The sequence below is a fragment of the Aethalodelphis obliquidens genome, unplaced genomic scaffold (genome assembly GCF_003676395.1).
Source record: "Aethalodelphis obliquidens isolate GAN/ISIS:26980383/991018 unplaced genomic scaffold, ASM367639v1 scaffold14, whole genome shotgun sequence".
NCBI classification, from domain to species: domain Eukaryota; kingdom Metazoa; phylum Chordata; class Mammalia; order Artiodactyla; family Delphinidae; genus Aethalodelphis; species Aethalodelphis obliquidens.
In genome coordinates, this window is record NW_020837958.1 from 13,255,265 (window position 1) to 13,276,890 (window position 21,626).

Below are 21,626 nucleotides of genomic sequence, written 5' to 3' on the forward strand. Positions count from 1 at the left end.
CATGATTTGATAACTGCGAAGACATTTAAAAAATAAAACTTACTGTCCTTGTTTCAGCCTTGCATTGGCCAAAACATCCCTGGGGTTAACTGGTTATCCAGGGGGAGGGAAAAAAACCCCAAAATCTTAAGTTTTACCTCCCCCTGACTAAATCACTACCTCCTGACAAATAATAAAGTTAGAGAAAACACTGGGTGTAGTTACAAAAAAAGAAAAATTAACCCAAAACATAGACTGCATACTTAAAGTTTAAAAAAAAGGAAAAAAAATGCACACACACACACACACACTATTCTATACCACTTCTACCTCCCTCTTTATAAAACACAATGATCCTTTAAATATCCAGTAACCCCTTGTTGTCTTCAATATATGGGTTAGCAGAGTAATGGATTTCCATTGCAAATGACTCTCTTCTGGAAGTTGTAAATGTTCTTTTGATAATGCCCAGAATCACTTATGTTTTGCAAGTCCTGATAAAAGAATTGCTGCAGCAGTGCTGCTTTCCCTCTGTTAGGTTCTATTATGTCCTGTTTTACAACTACCCTCCAGTAATCATGGCCCTCCCCCCCACCTTTTGACAATAGGATCATTAATTCCAAGCCTCTTAGTTTTCCACTTTTTAAGTACTAACCGTCTTAAATAATTTCTAAAATACACTGCTAGGACCCAAAGGGACTGGTACAGAATCCCATTCTGAAGAGACTTCTGTTTCTTATGTCCTTCCTCTATCAGAAGACTCTTTTGTTAACTCAGCCTATAATCCACACGCGTATATCGAATCTGTTGGGGTCAATAATGAGATATAGGCCTGATGGGTGTATTCAGTACAATGTCCAGGAGGTAGTAACCTATTCAGTCCTAGCTGATGTCTGAAACTTTTCTTTTGTTGTCTGAAGACCTCCTCAAACCATGGATTCCCAAACTTCTTTGGCTTCTAAGTGATTGTTTCTTACATTTTTGCTTTAGGAGTATTCAAGGCTATGAGAATCATGGTTGAACCATAATTTCTAAAATGCTACAAGCTGTTATCCTAAATTAAAGCTTCTTTTATTCCAAACATCATAGGCATCTCTCTGAGAGATAGATAAAAAAAGAAGAGTATACACTTCTTACTTCCTTTTTTGTCCTATCCTCATAGGCCAGCAGTGAGACCTGAAATTGTTTTAGGAAACCTGAGATGTTTGCACATAAGTAAAAATAACAGCGTCAAAGCCTTCCCCAAGTTACCCTGGGCTTAAAAACAAAAAAAGAACAGTCAAGGAATTCATATATAGACCATCTGAGCGATTGACTTTCTTCCAAAGAGTACAAGGGATGCCTTTCTACAATGCAGCAAGGAACAGAATGTGAAAAAGAAACTGGATTCATCAAAGATCTTTATAGAAAACAAGAATTCCAAAGCTCCTTGCACTTGTCATGCTTTCTTTCCAGATCCCACTACTAAGCATCAAAAGAACACACTCTTCTTCATACATTTCCATAAAAACACACAAATTACCCAAATGGAACCTCTGGGAAACTTTAACACAAAAACTGTATGTCAGATATTTTTAAACATTTTAACTTTTTAAACATTTTGGCCTTTTGGGCCACCTGACAAGTTAGTATTTTATTCCAATTTCTAAGAAACTGTGTGCAGATCTGGCAGCTTTTCATGCTCTGGGGATAAAAGAAATTACTGCGTGGAAATAGAAGATGTAGCCAATGTCTGCAAAAAAGTCTTCCCCATTCTCTGGAGTGACTTCACTAACTCAACTAAACCAGAACTGATGACTGCCATCCTTCTTACTTGTGCTTGTAGGATGCTGGGTCTCCTCTTCATCATGATATCCATGGTGACTGAGAGAAGAGTGTGTTTCCTGGGTCCATTTTTCTCCGTAAGCACTGGTGCTACTTCTGTCCACATCTGTCGTGATGATGGTTATATACACTGTGACTTTTTATCAACCAACTTTTGATTGTTCTGTTTTTTCATTAAAGTACATGCCATCTAATGGTCGATGCCTAAATAGTACCTCTGAGTATCTCCTCTTAATACTTTTGAGTGAATTCACCAATATCTCCCAAGAGAAAACCAACGGGCATGGAAATTTCTTAATGACTACCTGTTATTGTACTACAACCACTTTATCAAGAGCAGCACCACAAACCATTTTAATGTATTCATTTTTATTTATTTATTTATTTATTTTTTTGCGGTACGCGGGCCTCTCACTGTTGTGGCCTCTCCTGTTGCGGAGCACAGGCTCCGGACGCGGAGGCTCAGCGGCCATGGCTCACGGGCCCAGACGCTCCGCAGCACGTGGGATCTTCCCGGACTGGGGCACGAACCCCTGTCCCCTGCATCGGCAGGCGGACTCTCAACCACTGCGTCACCGGGGAAGCCCCGTATTCATTTTTATAATGAAGCAACATACAATGTCTTGTGCCCAGATGATATAATTGACAAATGACTCCTAAGCTGAACTGAGTATCCTCATGAAAGTTCACTAAGAATCTGTGATGAGATATTAACTGGATTTCCCACTGTGTCCCGATGATTGACCTCTGCAGCATCAAAGACTCTGAGGGAAAAAAAGTCTTTAATTAAGTATGTGTAACCCATTACCAGTCATCCTTGTGGTTGTCTGAAGTGATACTTCTGGATTCGAATGGCCTGGGCTCGGTTGCGTCCAATCCTGGTTCTGTTGTGGGTGGTTAAAAACCCGTGGCGTGGTTGAAACTGTGATAATGATGATTGAAGTAATTAGGAGAATGTTATTTCTTGAGCCTTCACCACTTGTTCTGCATATGTCTCCCTTCTTTAGTCTATAGAGTAAGTCATCTATACCAGGCTGTATAGATGGTTGAGTGGAAATGAAGGGAAAGCAGACAGTGCCTTCAGCTTGCTTCAGCCATACTGTTAAGCATCTCAGTGTCCTTTGCATTCTGTCAGAGAACACGTAGGGGTCAGAACATGAGATCTTCTGGAGAAAGCAGCCAAAGAAGCTGCAGCAGCAGGAAGAACAGCTTTGAAAACACCAGCCCTCCACCAAGGAGAACCAAAGACGTCAGCGCTTTGCCTGTCCATGCGGTCTATAAGGACCCTCTGCAATGGAAAGCCCAAGGAATCTGTAACACTGCCAAGTGTGCTACATGTAGAGCCTCAGGCTGAAGAGTAGATACCTGAAAAGTTATACCATGATGACCACTTTACATTATGAGTAGTTTTGGTGGGGAAGGAAACACACTGCGCAGCCAGAGCTTTCCTATAGTTGATTCTAACAAAGAATATCTACCTGGAACAGCCATGTGATTTAGCTGTACGTTTGTGAACATTTATATTTATCAAACTCCTATGGTATTCTCATCAAACACAAAGCATTTCATGAGCAAGCCATTCATAGCCAATGAAAGAAAACCAAGATGCACACATTCAGTAGAAAACACCATAGGTAACCAACCACCATCACAGCAGCTCCCCAAAGATAAAAAGGGGCATACATCCACCAGCGCCCTGATACTGTCACCCAAAATGATAGGGCTGGAAGAGGAGATGCACCTGACAGAAGAACCAGGACAAAATCAGAATCAATGTCTTTTCTGAAAGGTTATTTGCAAATACATCCTAATTCTTTCAAACTTTATTTTGATACCCAAATAATACAAAACTCTTTTCAGAACTATAATACTATCAGCTCTATTTCACAAGTTAATAAAATCAGGTTTAGAATCATTAACTACATTCTCAGTAAGCATGAAAAACTGGCAGTTATCCTACCCCTAGAGAAGAGAGAGGGCATGATGCTGAATTACGTGCACAGGTGCCAAGAAGAAAAGTGAGCTGAAATCGGAAAATATGCCACAGAGATGAAATAATATCAAGGGGAGTTTTCCCCTGGAGCTTGATGATACGATTTATTTTCAGGTTGATCTGTTTGGCTTGCCACTCAAGAGGGTTTAGTTTCTCAAGTGTCAAGACCACATCTTTCCTGATGCCCGACTTAGAAGATGTGGTCACATCCTGAACCCAGCAGACAGTATAATAGTAAAGCTCCAGTGTCTTGGGGTATCTGGTTTTCTTTTTGAAGTAACTAAAGAGAGTTTCTTTGTTAGGTCTCTAAGCTCTGCAGGGGTGTCCAACTAAGGAACACACTACTTGAAAGCTTAGATATAAAGCATATATTTCATCTCGAGTATTTGTTGTATCGATGTCATATACTCAGATGCCTCAGGCCTAAGCTATGCTTTTGGACCCTTCCCTCCTGGGGTGCTGTACTTTTGGGGATGAAACCCTCAGGTTCCAATTGGATGGACAGGACTTCTGTGACCTGAGAGAGCTCATGTAGCACCTCAAAGGCACATCTTCTCTAAAAAAAAAGGCAGAGCTGTGATAGAGTCAGGTTCAGGATCTCATCTCAGTGCAGCAATATCTCAGATCATGACAGGTATGTATAGGAAACTCAGTCATTTGGCAGAATATTAGACCAACCTTTGAATTTTTTTAAAGGACCTTTCAGCTCAAGTTCCATCTCTGTTCTCAAAAAGTTTTATGATTGTCACGAATTTGGATACTATCATGCAATGGTTTCACTATTTGTTTTTAATAATTGGCACTGTTTTGTTACATAGCTCAGCTTTAACACATAAATAAACAAAACAGGAAGTACCTGAGGCATTAGAAATTTTATAAAAGATATTTTTTCCACTTCTCCTCCAAATATATTTTGGCTTCCATTAAAAAAAAATCAGTTTTTTCCTTCATAATCTCATCAAGGTATAATTAACCTGTGATCATAGGCTTATGCTCAATTTTCATATTAACTATTTCCTAAGATCGATACTCTTGGGCATCACTCAGATTAATCGATAAGCCTGGCATAGATGGTTCTACAGGAATTGATTATTCTTACTGGTGCTGGAGATAAAATCTTCATCATCATCAATGTCTGATCCAGAATAACTGGGGTGTCTGTCACTTTCATCTTCATTTTCTTCAGTTGCCTCCCAGCCTGCTGAGATGATATTTGAATCCGTACCTGTTGTGGTGACTTGCATTAGTGGCTGAGCTGGATGCCAAGCAACCCATTTGACAAAGGAAGAAAATCAGGCACAGAATGTATAAAAGGATTCCCAAGATCATAAGAAGAAAGTGAGAGATTTGACTTCTATACCCCAAATTCTTATATTCTGGTCTCTGAAGCTAATGTATAGATCTAAAAACAGCTGGCTATGATCTTCACAACTGAACACTCTTTTTAAGGAAGTTAAAAGAATAAATATGGACATAACTCTACCAAATAAGTAAAAGAAAAAAAAAGGCCAATAAACACAGCCCCATGCTTTCAGATGCATTTATTATTAACTTATTAACCATATGCCATGAAAGCTAGGGTGTCAAGAATAGAACGAAAAGGTTTCACACGTGCCTATTTGTTTTATCAAGCCACCTTCAGTAAAACCTTGGAATCGAAACACGTCAGTCATTTCTAAAAATCCCTTAGTTGTATTCACTATTTGCTATTCACCCAGCTATGAGGTTTGATCTTCTCTAGCATTTGATTACTGTAGCTCTGAACGCAAATGAAAGCTATACTGCAGTTCCCATCAATACTTTAGCATGTAGCCAAAAAAAAAAAAACAAACAAACAAACATAATTAGTCAATTAACAGAGAAATTTTGCGGGGCATTTATTAGTCAACCAAAAGGGTTGACTAGAATGGACTGTAGCCAATATTTGGGAAAATTCTCACTTTTTCCCTTTTGGATGCAATCCTAGGAAAGGAGATGGAAAGCTTCCACCTCTTTGCAGTGGTTACTGTAGATGTCTCTTTACTAGAAAGGGGTTTCCTATATTTTGAATGAGACTCATGCTATCTTTCAGAATGACCATTGATCTTTGCATCCTACGAGCATCTATCCCAAAAACAGTTCCACTGATGGAGATTTTTGTGAGCTCTCCCTATGCTATTTTATTTTCTCATGAAAAGTCAAGAACTTTTTTATCACTTCAGTCATTTTAGAACATCTTTCAGAGTCAAAGTTCTGTTCTGTCATTGAGAAAGACCTAGCCCCCTTCTCCAGCTCCCATATTAGCCTCCTCCTTGGCTACATTAATTCTCTAGAATAGAAAGAAGAAATCTGCTTATTAGTACTAAGAAGTCAAACATATAGATCTCAGGGTCATGAAAAACATTTGTGAAACCAGCATGAACTTTAGACTTTGACAATATCCCCGAGGTTAATGAAAATTACTGAAGACTGCCAAGAAAACATAAGAAATGAGATAATAATAACTCGTTACCAGCCATTACTGTTGTGGTGTGAAGATGAATCTTGGATGCTGATGGCTGAAACCACCAAGAAAACCAATCCTGGGCTCCTTGCCTCTTGGTTGCTGTTTTGGAAGTTGTACCACTAGTGCTCATCACAGCTGTTGTAACCATAATTGAATTGATTGTTGAAAGGTTAATTATCAGTGCCTAAGAAATAGCATTGTATGTGCTTTCATTCTTTTACTACTCAAGAGTCATCTATACATGATACAGATGGCGGAAAGAAAGGGAAAAAGCACAGAAGTTCCATTTCTTTCCAAGGCCCAAACCAGGGTTCAAAGAATGTCAGAGATGGAAGGATCTTAAACAGCATCTGGTTCATGCTCCTCAACTTGACGATGAAAAAGCTGTGCTGGACAGACCTTGACTTGTCTGAAGTTAGGATGATTAAACAAGAGAGAAGTCTTGAGGAGAGCATGAGAGCTGTCTTTGAATTTTGAAAGGCGATAACATAAACAAGGGATTAAAGTTTTGTTTGTGTTCCTAAAAGGTCAAACTAGGACCTGTGGTGAGAATTTCAGGGAGATCAATATCCTTCCAGATGTTAGATTTAAAAAGGTAATAATCTGAACTCTCCAACAATGACAATATTATACAGAAAGTATTATAACCCCCACCATCAGAAAGAGCACTTAGCAGGAAAATTGTGTCAAAGATTAAACGATTGGAAATGTTGATGGAACGAGACTGTTTAAGATCCTCTCCACATCTGAGAGTCTTTGATGCTAAAGGATGATGAGTCCTCGCGCATCATCTTCTACACATTCTATCTTGGTCAACCAATATCATCCTCCAAGAATTTAGGGTATGACACTTCTGCCAGCAGTCCCACACACATAGCCCCAGCAACCCCTGATACGTGCAAGAAGAACACATGAGGTGGAAGCCTGAAAGAGATGCCATTCCACTTTAGTTGGCATCCAAATTCCCTAGCAGCCTTGCCCATGGTCGCTTTTATATCAACACTAGATTTTGCAAAGCAGAACAGAACATTTTGAGACCCAGTTTTTGAAAATAGGATAATCAATCAGGAAAGACAAACGAAGATGAAGTGACCCAATGATCTCACTAACAAGACCAGAAGCAAGAGTCTTGACTTGAAAACTTCCAAAGACTGCCATTTCTGCAACCATGATGTGCATCAGAAGAACAGTAGAGAATAGTAGACAAAAAACTGAAAAAAGTTCAAGCAGAGAGGCTGAAACCATCATTAAATCGCCAAGTACAAAAGTAAAGTGAATTAGATTTCTTTTTTCCAGTTATCAAGAAAGCCCAGAAGTGTCACAAGATGAAGTACTGACAAGACCTTTTCCTTCACAGTGTTTGTACTATGAAGATGAACATTGTCAACATTTTAAAAATACCATTGTTTAAATTCTGCAGTCAGTCTCTCTCTCTCTCTCTCTCTCTCTCTCTCTCTCTCTCTCTCTCTCCAGCATTATCTTAATCAGTATGATATGCAATCATAACATAACATCAGTACTATTTTCCTCACAGGAGTATTTGTGAAAATAAAAAATACAGTTTATTCAATGTATTATAAGCTAAGCAAATGTAAAGGACCATTTTTATAACTCTTTTCCTGCATAAAAAATGCTTAATTATTTTGAAATATGGCCATATCCTCCATCAACGAAAGTTAGTAAGTGAAGGTATGCTTATAATATCCCATTGTTATAGACTTTGAATCTTTTTTCCGCAAAAGCTCTCAAACTTTCAAAAACACTTTATAGTGATTTAGAATTAACAGTCATACATCCAGGGAGCTTTTTAGAGGCCTAGATTTTGATATAAAGCGACAGGTCACTTCCCACACTTTATAGTTGAGGTATCAGATGTCCAAACAATTGTTCAGGGCCTATACTTTCCATCTGTAAATCAGTATTTTCCTCTATTATTATTACTGGCTGTGATAATTAGATCAGTGGAAAGTAGGAGTATGCATTTTCTAATAGACTTCTTTCAAGAGGACATGTTCTGAATTAATCTCTTAATTGAAGCTCTGAAGGAAAAATAATTCTGATTCTACGTGCATGTTGCCAAAGGAAAACAAGTAGGACATTGGGCAGAATCCAGTCATGTCCCCAGATCTGTGGGCCTCTCTGTTAAATGAAATGGTACCAAGATCCTGTTCTAAGGATGGTGACAGAACATCAGTAGGAAACTTCAGCATGATAATGGTGTTCCTTCCGTTAACATTGAAAGGCTTGGCATTTAGGACAACAGATAAGCAAAAGACGTAACAGTTGACCTGCCATTGCTGTTGTTGTCTGATCCTGAGTCTTAGGCTGTGAATTACCAAATGGGGACCATATCCAATTATTTTGCTCCTGAGCTGCTGCATTCCCACACACATAGCCCCAGCAACCCCTGATATGTGGAAGAAGGCTGTTTGAGGGCACCGTTGAAGTAACTGGATCGATTATGAAAATATCATTTTGTGAGGTCTTTCTAGAAAACCTTTACTCTCAGTCCTGTCTGTATAAAATGTATGCATATACTATAGAGTGAAGATTAGAGAAGAGTGAGGCCTGATTTTATCTTTCCAGTCTCCTAAAGTCTCTTAGAATCTTAGGACAACATCAGAAATGCAAATTCTGTATGGATAACCACAGAGTGCTACCCATTCTTCAAACGGAGACCCCTGAATACAGGCTCAGAACAAACCCAAGTAGCAACTGAATAACCTGTGATGGAAAAGAGATTTTATAGCTACCTGCTTGGGTGACCCAGCCATGAACTGGATCATTCATTTATTTTCGGAATATCTTTAGAGGTGCTTGCTTGTATCTTTTGGATCTGTCTATCATTTTACCCAGGAAGCTTGTGATGACAACTGGCATTTCAAAGTTCCACCCACACTCATTAATCTCAAGTCAAGCTTTATACTTGAGCAGGAACTTTGCAAAGGGTGTGTATTCAAAGTGTTGAAATCAGATAAAGCTTTGTCAAGTATCCATCTAACACTTTCTGTCACTTTTAATTCTAATTCAGAATGTGTTTCCAGAAAAGAAACACAACTGCCCAAGTTAGAGAAATTCTGGACTCTGCAAATTAGAGAAAGGATAATCGGTGCTATTTTGCAATTTGAAATCTCCCACTTGACTCTCAAGCTAGACTTGAGTTGAGAATGTTTCCCTGTAGAAGAAGAATGGCAAAGATCATCAGGATAAACATCTAAACCAGGTGAGATTTTTAAAAACCATTTTGAGTCATATGCGCCCTTGAAAATCTGATATAAGTTATTGCTTCTCTCCTCGAAAAACAGATCCTACACATACGTATTCTCAAAGTTTTGCATATTTTTGGTGGCTCTTAAATAGCTTATGGCCTATCATTGAACCTACTGGATGTCCATGAACTCCAGGTTAAAAGCTTTGACTCTATACACACCCAATGTCAACTACCTACACAACATGCTCTATGCTACAAAGGACACATTTGTACAGAATAGACTAGAGAGATTGGAACCAATTTCACCACTGATGCCCCCAGATAAACCTGGGCATCCCCTTGGAAAATCTGCAAATTTTCCACTTTCCACCACTTTCTTACCTCAGTAACTTTATTAAAGATGCAGAACTCTGGACACCCTCACCCTATAGTACATCAGATAGAGACCAACAGGAAGCAAACATACAAAAGCAAGACAGAAATAGGCATTATTTCTGTCTTCCTAAAAAGAGGTGTATGAGATTTGGGGAAAATGAAAAAAGCTACTGCCAAGACAGCAGAGTTTTCAATTTTCCCCACCCAAGCAGATCATGCCAGACCAAAAAATAATAATAATGATAAAAATTTTAAATATATATATTTATATATATATACACACACACATATATATTTTTCTTTTACACCCAGAAGACAAGGAACTAGAGAGTTCCAAGGCAGGAGTCTGCTTCCTGAATCAGTTTAAGTTTTTGGATTCCAAAGAATTCCTGATCACCAATAGAAAAAAGGCTTATGACATGCCTCCAGGAAAGCACTTCCAAAAACAACATTTATAATAGAAAGCCTGCTGGAAGTCAAAACCTACCCAGATGGTAGTTCTCACTGGCTCTCCCTATTGCCACCCACTAAGGACCCTCAAGGATGGAATCAGCCACACAAGCCAAAGATACTCTTCTCTGTGCTCAGCCAGCCCTCCTCTTGACTTCTGCCCTCCTGTACGCATTAGAGGGGATTTGCAATCACTCCCTCCTGGTAAGTCCCAACTCTGAGTCCAACACTCATGAGGTTTTGGGATTCTCCTCACTGGGCTTAGAAACTATGGTCTATTCATGAACCAGCGCTAACTTGTTTGAGTACACCATACGCTATGTTCAAGTTTCTACCTGATTCTTTTCTTTGACACCTTTCTTCCCATGAGCTGATTTATTTGGCGCTGCCGTAATGGGTTCTATAGCACTTCCATGACTCTCAGGTTGGCTCTGGACTCACTCTGCTGGGCATACAAGTCTCTCTCTTCCTAAACTACTGAAACTTAACTAAATGCTCTGGAAAGAGGAAAACACAATTCTTTTCTCAACCCAAATCCTGAACTATTTGTATTTAAGTAAACATACTTTTAACTAAATCATTTCCTTGATTTCTGAACAGTATATAGGCTCTGTGAAGGTAGGTCCAACTCTGAGTCCCTAGTAACTAGAGCAATGTCTTGCACAGAGAAGACCTCAAATACCAGTTGAATGAATGACTAGGTTACTAATCCTTACTTCTCCTCAATATTACTTTCTAATGGTGTTTACCAATAGGTCCCAGGCATTAGAATAGCTTGGTACGTAGTAGGTCTTCAAAATATGTTTGCTGACTAAGGCAGGAGAGGCGCGGTCCTTTAAAAGATGTGCTATGAATGTTTATAAAATGTCCTCATTGCATTTTTTTAAAGGACATGTGAAATACTATTTCTCTATAGGCTGTCAGCAGCTTGAATGTTAATTTCATCTGGTTCCCACAAGATATCTTTTGTCACTATTTTCTTCTTTGGTGGGAAATGGTACTTTAGGATAGACCCGATCTGCTTCCTGCTGAGACCACTAGTTGTTGCGTTTGCCAACATCTGACAAAATTGCATGTCCTGATGATAAACCCCTTCAATGTGGCTACTTTATGAAGGCAGGGAACTCAAGAAGCAGCAAGTAACTAGCAGCCCACCTGCCTGGTCTGCAGAAACTTCTCTCAAGAAGGGTTGTCCATGGAATTACAGACAATACAGTGACACAATCTTTGGAGAGCTAATAATCTGGGAAATCATGGGAAGTTTGAAAATATGTGCTTTTTGAAATGTTTCAAAGAATCTGAGGAGAATGATCACAACCCAACCCTATTTGTATCACCCTTCTCAGCCAGATGCTAACAGAAATTTAAGACACTGTTGAGAAAGTAACCTTACATTAAAACCTAAGTGTCCATCGACAGATGAATGGATAAAGAAGATGTGGCACCTATATACAATGGAATATTAGCCAGCCATAAAAAGAAACGAAATTGAGTTAGTTGTAGAGAGGTGGATGGACCTAGAGACTGTCATACAGAGTGAAGTAAGTCAGAAAGAGAAAAACAAATACCGTATGCTAACACATATATATGGAATCTAAAAAAAAAAAAAAAAAAAAAATGGTTCTGAAGAACCTAGGGGCAGGACAGGAATAAAGACGCAGACGTAGAGAATGGACTTGAGGACACGGGGAGGGGGAAGGGTAAGCTGAGACGAAGTGAGAGAGTGGCATGGACGTATATACACTACCAAACGTAAAATAGATAGCTAGTGGGAAGCAGCCGCATAGCACAGGGAGATCAGCTCGGTGCTTTGTGACCACCTAGAGGGGTGGGATAGGGAGGGTGGGAGGGAGACACAAGAGGGAAGAGATATGGGAACATATGTATATGTATAGCTGATTGACTTTGTTATAAAGCAGAAACTAACACACCATTGTGAAGCAATTATACTCCAATAAAGATGTTAAAAAAGAAAAAATCCTAGTGCTCTGGTGATCTCCCTGGCTTCTGGGTGATGAGGAATAGAAAAGGGCCCTGTCTGGAGCATTTGCAAACCAGTAAATTTCTGCCACACTCTTTGAAGACCCGAGTTCCACCCCTCAAGAGCCGTAGCCAGGAAAAGAGAAAATCCACACCATAGTAGGAAAGCTGCTGCAGAAGCAGATGCCCTATTTGAGCGTGAATAATCCTCCACAGAAGGAACGCAGCCCATCTGGAAACCTGTTTTAAAACAAACCATAGGGGAAAAGCAAAGAAGGAAGCAGAGAAGGAGACAAGGGGAAAATATAAACACCTCCCAATGAAAGTGAAGCCCCGGGACCAAAAACCCAAAGAAATCTAATGCAGTGTTTACATATTTGCACTCCAGCTGTCCCAAAGTAATGACACCCACATAACCAAGCAAGAATTAAGAACCTTCCCCTACCAGCTGGGATAGCAAACTTTTAAGCAGATTACTTTGATCAGATAACTCCTTCAGGTATGCTTCCTTAGACCAAACACAAAGGAATTGCTTAGCAAATCATGGGTGGTGAATATGACTAATTATTACTCAATTAATAATATGAATATAAATCAGGTTAAAACCTAAAAATATAAAATTAAACTGAGAAAAGTAGCAGATGAAATGGCATGCATATGCTATGATCACAACCTTATGAAAACAACCTTATCCACAGATGGATAAGAACAAGAAGGAAACATGCAAACATGAAAATAGCTTCTGCATCAGGCTTGAACTGTCACCATATCTCTGGGACAAGAGAACAAGGGAAGTTCTTCTGAGAAACCTCCAATATGGTACTTCTTGTAGATGAAAAAAAAAAAGGTAGGCAGTAGCAGTCAATGCATACGGTGCACTGACGACCACAGCAGCCCGCCTCCCCAGGTGATGTCACCACCTTCTAGAGACGGAGGCAATCAACAGGTGAGCGGGGATCGCTCAGGAAGAGCAGAGACGTTTTTTGCAAACGAATCGCTATTGGAAAGCACAGTGATTCATTCTCCTTACTGGTAGCTGGGGTAGTCTCTGGGTTGCTGGGGACCCAGGGACTATCTTGGTCCGGGGTCGGGTACACGGTTGGAAGATGGGTGTGGAAGATGTTGTAGCCCCCTGAAGTGCTTCTCTCACTGGAGGATCCACTGCTCATGTCCTCCTCGGGAGTGGTGCTGGGGTTGATGTCATCGGGGTTAGTTCTGTATTCCCCTTTCTTGGTGTACCGGGTGCCGTCACGGTTAACAATAGCTGGGAGACAGAGAAGGCACTTTCAGAGCTGGACAGCTGACGTTTTCCGACTGCAGGAAAACTGTGGCTTATCTTAGAAGACTTCAAAGCTATTTTTCTTTTTTATGAAGCAAACCAACACCTAACTACCTCTCTAGTTGGGGGGATAGAGTGACCGATGCACTAAGAAAGTGAACTCTCCCTGCCCACCCACACACCCTGGAAATGCGGTGGGGGGAAAAGGGTGTGTTTGGGAGTCCCCAGGTTTGAATCCCAGCTTCGTGTGGCTTTAGACAAGGTAGGTAACCCTCTGAGCTTCAGTTTCATCATTTGTAAAATAGGGATGATACTACCTTCTGCTATGAGCACTATATGATATGTTGTATGGAAAGTGCTTAGCGTAGTATTCAAGACAGAGTTGGTGCTCAATAAGTGATAATTCTCCTGCCTGGTCCCTACCCTCCCTTCTCAAGTGCATGTGATATTTGTTGCTATTAACTCCACCAATTTCGAGAAAGGATTTGAAATAGGAGACAAAGAAGTGATCGGTCTCAGCAGGGAATATACAAGCATAACTCATTTATTTGTGCTTCACTTTATAGCTTCACAGATACTGTGTTTTACACCTTGAAGGCTTGTGGAAACTCTGCGTTGTTAGATAATGGTTAGCATTTTTTAGCAATAAAATATTTTTAATTAAGGCACGTTTTTTTAAAACATAATGCTATTACACACTTGGACTACAGCATAGTATAAATGTAATTTCTCTATGTGCTGGGAAACCAAAACAATTTATTGCAATATTCACTTTATTGTGGTGGTCTGAAACCTAACCCGCAATACCTCTGAGGTATGCCTATAAATTTAAAAATCCACAAAGAATTAAATTTTCTTTCTAAGCGGCAAATGTTGTCAGTTTAAATGAACTTCCAGTCCTGGCTAAGAAATCAGCATGCTTAAATATCGACAGAGCCTCTGCCATCTTCTGTGAAATTCAACCTAAAATGAAGAAGCACAGATGTGTACAAAGGTCAAAGTCTTTGGTTTAAACAAGCAGATGACTAGAATGACAGGAGGAGAAAGAGCAGGGAGGACTTCTTTCATCGTTCTCCTCTAAATGTGTTTGTTGCCTTCAAGCATGGGTCACTCACTTCACAAGTGTGCATTTAGCGGAAATGATTTTCTGCTGTATGGCATTGGTAGGACTAATGAGTCTGTCTGTCTGCCTATCTAGATTGCCCAAGTAGAACTATTAATAAAACATAAATTTGAAAACATTCCAAAGTCTCAATCACCCTAATTATCTCTGCAGATAAAGCTCTGACGAGAAAATATGACTAAACTTGAACAGGTCTAGACTTTGAGAGAGATCTGTGGGGACCAAGGAAATGGGGCATTTGTTGAGCATCTACTATGGGCCAGGCGTGCATCAGACACATTATCTTTCTTAATTTTCATGACAAATTTCATATGTTGTTTCATTACTCGGATGAGAAAACTGAGGCTCAGCTCACCCGGGTGGTAAAGAACTAGGATTTCAAACCAGGCCTGATGTAGACAGCACACCTCACAGTGCAGGCCTCCCCTTCCTTTTCCAAGGTATAGGCCAGGGGCAATCTCTTTCCTAACTGTGGGGGGCTGGAACCGTGTGGTCCAGGACGATTCTGGTCCCTCTGCCACCATCATCACTGTCCCCATGCACACGGAGGGGTCTGGCTCTTAGGAGGCAGAAATCCAGCCTCCTCGTCACTGTGATACTTCTCAAAAAATGAGGCTCAGAGTCGATCAGGTCAAGGTTAACAGGTTGACCTATTTGAAAGTTCTGGCTGAAATATTCTGTTTTCCACAGTGCCAGCTGCCTACTTCTGAGGATAATCAAGATGGTTTTAGGTCGACATGTTGTAAATCATGCTGAAACGCTTATCAGGAAGTTTGTATCCTTTATTATCATTTTTCAATACTCCAGTTAAATCAAACAGAAAATTTGGGGGGCCAGAATGTCCCTACCCCTGACCCTTATCAATCCCTGTCTCTGAGAAAGAGAACATAGCTCAGACTCAGAGCCTTCAGCAGCTGGAATTTAAGAACATCATTTAATTTTTCTTACATTTATTTTTAAGGTTACGTTTTATTTATAACCAGAGATGTTGGCTTTCCATTTGCAGTTTTTTTTAATGTATTTTAAGTAGAAAAGAATGGGTCAATTAAATGAAAAATATCAAGTAAAAGATAGTTCTGTGTCCACAGACATGCCAAAAAAATGTGAAAGTAGTTTTCAGATGACTGATGTTTGAGGAACAATGTATTGGGGTAAACCAGAGAGCAGTTTTAAGTCATCGAAGGAAAAGGGGAAGGGATGGTAAATCATAGCCACTGTCCCTAACCTTAGGGAAATAAGTGCTATTTTATAAAACATAGAAAATGGACCTCATCCTTTCTCCAAGAATAGGAAAACTCAATCAAGGTTAAAAGAGATACGTACTTATGGTAATTGGTCCTTCAAAGGTATTGGGCAGGTCTGTGACTGATGTGCAGTCTTCTTCAGGTGGAGCTATGAAGTAGAAAAGAAAAAAAAAGGCATAAGAACTTGAAAAAAATAGGAGCCTAACTGATGTCCATTTCTACTAGTTAGGATGGTATTTTATTATAACTTATCCCAAATCATTCTCTTCTTCTGAAACTTAAGTTTCCTAGGAACTTCTCTGACCTTGGTGACGAATTTCCCACTTTTATTTTGCTGCACACATTTTTGGAAGCTTACTTGTTCCCCTCCCCATGCCAACAAATTCAGTCATTAACAAATGTATATGTTCTATATCAAGCACTGTGGAAAGCTGGGGATACAACAGTAATACGATAGACATGGTCCTTCTCTAATGAGGTATACATTAGAAGTTATTTTTAATTTATTATTATAAAATTAATATGGGAATAACTGTAAAACTGTTAAAATAAAGAAATGTATGAACTATAATGAGGAAATCACGTGTAATCCCAATAATTTACAGAAATGATGGAAAAACACAGCCGACAAATGCAATCAAATGCCTGTCAACATGAACAGCATGAGAATCTGAATATTAAAATAATCAACAAAGAATTTACTTAGTAGAAATATTTTTTTAAAAAACTAATCTTTCATCTTTTAATTAATGTATAAATTAATTTATTTAACAAATCTCCTAAGTGCCTACCGTATACAGACTGCTTCTCCCCATATAGTTTCTGAGGTTGTCCGCCTTTGGTCCGGGTGCCCAGAGTATTTCCTGAGGTTTCTGTTTTGGCTTATCTCATCACAGGCACCTCTGACTTCTTTTTCTTTTGTCCTCCATTTATCTTCTACTTCCCCCCCCTTCTTCAGGGATAAAATTTCTGACTGTACGTTGGGCCTGCCTGATCACCCTCAAATGTTACAAGAGCAGCCCTTTGAGAAGCACGTCTAAAGCTCTCTGAAAGCAGACCCTGAAAGTTCCACCCTGCCTGCCATCCCATGAGTCCTAAAGGAAGCCTGTAGAATGCTTTAACCAGTGGTTCCATTCCTGCCCAAATGCTCTATTCCATAACTGGACCTTGTGTTGAGCTCTAAAAACTCAGAGAGTTTTAAACTGGCTTTGCTGTTATAGGAAGATTGGATTCATTTGTGTATTACAGCTTTTATACTCTGTGTGTGTGTGTGTATGTGTTTGTGTATATGTATGTGTGTGTGCGTGCTTTAATGTAAAATGGAAACTTATTTGTTAGGTTGGTTTTTTCCAGAGTTGCTTCTTGGCAAAGAGGGAAGAACAAAGAGATGGATGGATGGATGGGTGGATGGATGGATGCATGGATGGATGGGTGGATAAATGGGTGGATGGATGGATGGATAGGTGGATGGATGGATGGGTGGATAAATGGGTGGATGGATGGATGGATGGGTGGGTGGATGGATGGATAAATGGGTAGATGGATGGATGGTTGGATGGGTAGATGGATGGATGGATGGATGGATGGATGGATGGTTGGGTGGGTGGATGGATGGGTGGGTGGGTGTATGCATGGATGGAAGGATGGGTGGGTGGGTGGGTGGGTGGATGGATGGATGGATGAATGGATGGATGGATGGATGAATGGATGGATGGATGGATGGGTGGGTGGATGGACAGATAAATGGATGGATGGATGGATGGATGGATGGATGAGTGGATGGATGGATGGATGGGTGGGTGGATGGATAGATGGATGGATGGATGGATGGATGGGTGGATGGATGGATGGATGGATAGGTGGGTGGATGGATGGATGCATGCATGCATAGATGGATGGATGGACAAATGGTTAGATGGATGGATGGATGGATGGATGGATGAGTGGATGGATGGATGGATCGATGGGTAGGTGGATGGATGGATAAATGAATGGATGGATCGAGGGAGGCAGACTGCTATCACAAGGAAGTCTGTTATCACAAGTATTTTAAGTGTCCTGCCATAAATTGCTGGGTACCCATGACACTGGACAAAAACACAAGTCAAATGAAACAGGGTTTGATTGCTTCCCAGTTTCTAGGAGCATCTTTTCCCACAGATAAAGGGGATGCCCTTTACCTGCCTATTCTTTGGCCTCATAGTGAAACTAACTGGCAGCTTTATATATTCAACTGCAGAAGAGCAGGTTTTAGAAATAGCTGTTCTTGCAAGCATTGATCAAAAGATTTCTCTGAAGAGAGACTCTTCAAAGAGAAAGTCACCTCCTTGGTAAGGCCATTCCTCACCATCCAATCTAAACCAGCCTCCCACCACTCTCCCACATCCATCACCATTGCATATTTGTTCTCATTTCTTCTTCAGGTTTACTGCTGGCTAAAATTATCTTATTCACTTTACTTGATGGCTGTTCATGTCACATCTCACATTCCCTACCCTCTGCCACCCACCCACCTCCACAGAAATATGGAAACTCCACAAGATGAGTAGTAACTTCATCTTTCTTGGCTAGAACAATTTATTTGTGATGGGGACAGAGAAGCGCTCAAATATTTGTTGAATGAATGAAAAAAAAAACACACCAATATAATTTCCCAACAGTCCATTCTTCCAGTAAACATACCTAAGATATTAATCCCCAAAATGGTCTGCAAATACAAACAGGTCAAGAAACATCCAGATGAACCCTGAATGACAATGCCATAAGAAATGATTAAAGGAAGTTTCAGATCTATCCGTTCTTTTACTCATTTTAAGCATTTACTCAACACATATGACAGATCCCATTATAAACGAGGAGAAAAAAGATAAACATTTCTGTGTCTGCTTTTGAGGAATTCACAGGTCATGGGAGACAATAATAATACTTCTTTAGATTTTTACAGTTTTCAAAAAATTTTCCCAATGATTCCCTCACTTGAAATTCAGGGCAAATAGCCAACCTGGGAGATCTTGCAGAGTATCTACACAATCTGTGCTGGGGACACCACCAGAAACTGTCCTGACCTATGAGATGTTTCTGATATTATTATATTGCTCAAACCCAGAAACAGGCCTTGGATTATGGCTTCTTAGTGGCAGGGATGGAATAACCTCCCCCAATTTCAAACACAATTGCAGGTAACAGTAGTACACTGGGGATTTCCAGGAGTAAAGTTGTAACAGAATGAAGCATGATGTCAAAAACACTAAGACAGTTTTGCAAATGGTGAGAGCATTGGTTCGAATGGAGTCCCTTCATGCTCCAATTCACCCTAACTTTTATAAAGAACATCAAGTCTGGCAAACATACTAAGATGGATGCTGACCCAAATGTGCAGTTAATACATTCACGCTCCCATGTCAGATACAGGGCGTCATTGGACAGCCTTTCACTGTGTTTAATGAGCACCGCACTGCTGGGAGAATCAAGCCTGGTGAGGTTTCCCTGAACCAAAGGATTTGTTAGAAAGGCTCTGAGATGAGCTTCCTGATAGGCTGCATCTCAGAAACCTTGCGCCCACCACACCAAAATGGCCAAGAGAAATGCTAATTATTCAGTCTAGCCAATCACTCAGTGACATAGAAAGACAGCTTCCTCAATGCCCAATACATACTTGTTGAATAAATGAGTGAATGAATAAACAGATGAATGCAGAATCTTCCCCTAAATTCCTCCTTCAAAAGAGAACGAGGTATTTTACTGAATGCAAACTTCAAAAATGAACTAATTCAGGTCAGTTCTCTGTGTTAACACAGAAGTCATCAACTTGTGCTGGGCCTGACCCCTGAGAAAAGAGGCAATAAAAAGCAGGAAGCCTTATCTTCATTTGTAAACCATAGGCCGTGTTTTACAAAAACACTGCTGAAATTGTAAGCTTATAGCAAGTATCTGCTAAGATGGAGCTGGCTTTGGTCCCTGTAGCCAATTTGTGTCGGGATCACATCACCAGGTCCTGACCACTTGCTTGTAGGTCTCAAGCTAAGATGGATTCAAAGATCTTTCCAATGGGATCCTTGGCATAGAGCACAAGGTTATCAAGATCTGTCTCTCACTCAACACTCCCATCACTCAACTCTAAACCAAGACATTTAGAATGTATTTATCCTTAGATAAACATTCTTCCCCAGCTCCTTTATTTTTCATCTCATGACTTCAACAAGATTAAATCCCAAGACAAGAAATATGCCCTCTGGTTCCTTCTAACTCCACCCTGCCCAACACACTACTGAATGCATGTCGTTGATCAATAAATACTTTTTTAAAAACATATAGAAAATTGATAAAAGTGCTCTAACCATATTGAGTAAATTTAGATATGAGAAAAGGAAAACCATCGCTTTGAACTTTACTACTTTGCTACAGCTGCTTTGCCACGCACTACCCCCCCAGGACATCTCAAGCTTTTTAACAGAACTAACCTCCCCAAAGAAGAGGAAAGTTCATCAGTACCGTTCACTCCCTTCTTTGAAGATGGGCCCAACCCTATGGGCAAAAAGGACAGGGAGAAAAGTCTCAGTAGTAACTGGCCTAGACAGCTTCAACTCCAGGTGATAAAACAGTGGGAGCGTCTACCTTTTTGAATGAAGGTTCTTTCCAGCAAGGGATACCAACATGTAAACCAGGCGAGACAATGTGCATATACTACAACATAATTTATTGCATACATTCACCCGAAAAGATTCAGTGGGAGAAGCAACAGGCAGTGCCTCTCCAGAGGCTGGAGAGTATGCAGCCTTGAATTTGCCCTTCCCACGTGACCAACCCCTTCACCTAAAGCACGAAGCCTTCCCAAAGCCTTCCTCCGACCTCTGACATTAAGCTAACCTAGTTAGAACACGTGTGGCTCTGTGTCTCTTTCCTACTGAATTGGATGTGGTTCTTTCCTACTGAATTGCATGTGGTTTTTCTCATCACGTTATTAAAATAGACTTTCTGGTATAGGTATGGGGACTGGATAGCGATCACATATTGTTTAGCCTCAGTTGGACTCTCCTCCTTGGGTCAAACTCCATTTGTGTTCTTTGCTTATATAACAGGGAAGAGTAAACACTCTGTAATTTTCCTCCTTTTAAGTGCCCCTCCATCGGTTCAGTGACCTGTATAAATTTGACATAATTTACTGGCCTCATGCACTCCATTTCAACTAACCAGCCCTGATATTTTCTCTTTCTCCTAAGCGCTAGAATTCCCTTCTGAATTCCCACTCTCATCCCTGCTGCTCACACAACAGTGGATGGGTGGGGAAGCCAAAAGCTACTGATGTAACCTCACAGTTTCTTTGATGCCCCTACTTAAGCTTAAAAATCCATGTAGATTTTATATTCTACTACATATTACACATATGTAATATCTGTGTTTGATTTATAAAAACAATGTCTTAAGTCATCATGTAATAATATCTGTCTCATATAGGGAATATCTTAAGTCATCTTCCAGCTAATTTAACATCCCCTTCCTACCTTTAAGGAAACTGACATGTCAACAAGATGTACCACATTTGCCTTGTGACTCCGTCTTCCCCTTCACACACTCTTAAACCTTCAGGGGGGAACAGAAGGCCCCGTTTGAAGTAAGACATTTGATGGTTGGCATTCAAAAATTTGACATTGCTGGGTTTGACTCTCTTCAAAAGACCCTGAAG

General features: G+C 40.2%; 1 protein-coding gene across 19 annotated transcripts in view; it reads right to left on the minus strand.

The window, feature by feature from the left end:
* Positions 1 to 21,626, minus strand: part of CD44 (CD44 molecule (IN blood group)) — an 86,738-nt gene that overhangs the window by 25,328 nt on the left and 39,784 nt on the right. For 7 of the 19 annotated variants that reach the window (XM_027115023.1, XM_027115018.1, XM_027115013.1 and 4 more), the window contains exons 4-9: positions 16,023 to 16,091; positions 13,328 to 13,561; positions 6,288 to 6,416; positions 4,896 to 5,021; positions 2,612 to 2,725; positions 1,793 to 1,909 (exon numbers count right to left, since the gene is read on the minus strand). In XM_027115023.1, the coding sequence (XP_026970824.1) occupies positions 1,793 to 1,909; positions 2,612 to 2,725; positions 4,896 to 5,021; positions 6,288 to 6,416; positions 13,328 to 13,561; positions 16,023 to 16,091 (789 nt within the window). The remainder of the gene's footprint in view (positions 1 to 1,792; positions 1,910 to 2,611; positions 2,726 to 4,895; positions 5,022 to 6,287; positions 6,417 to 13,327; positions 13,562 to 16,022; positions 16,092 to 21,626) is intronic. The other 12 variants (XM_027115030.1, XM_027115025.1, XM_027115024.1 and 9 more) reach the window with 7 other exon arrangements.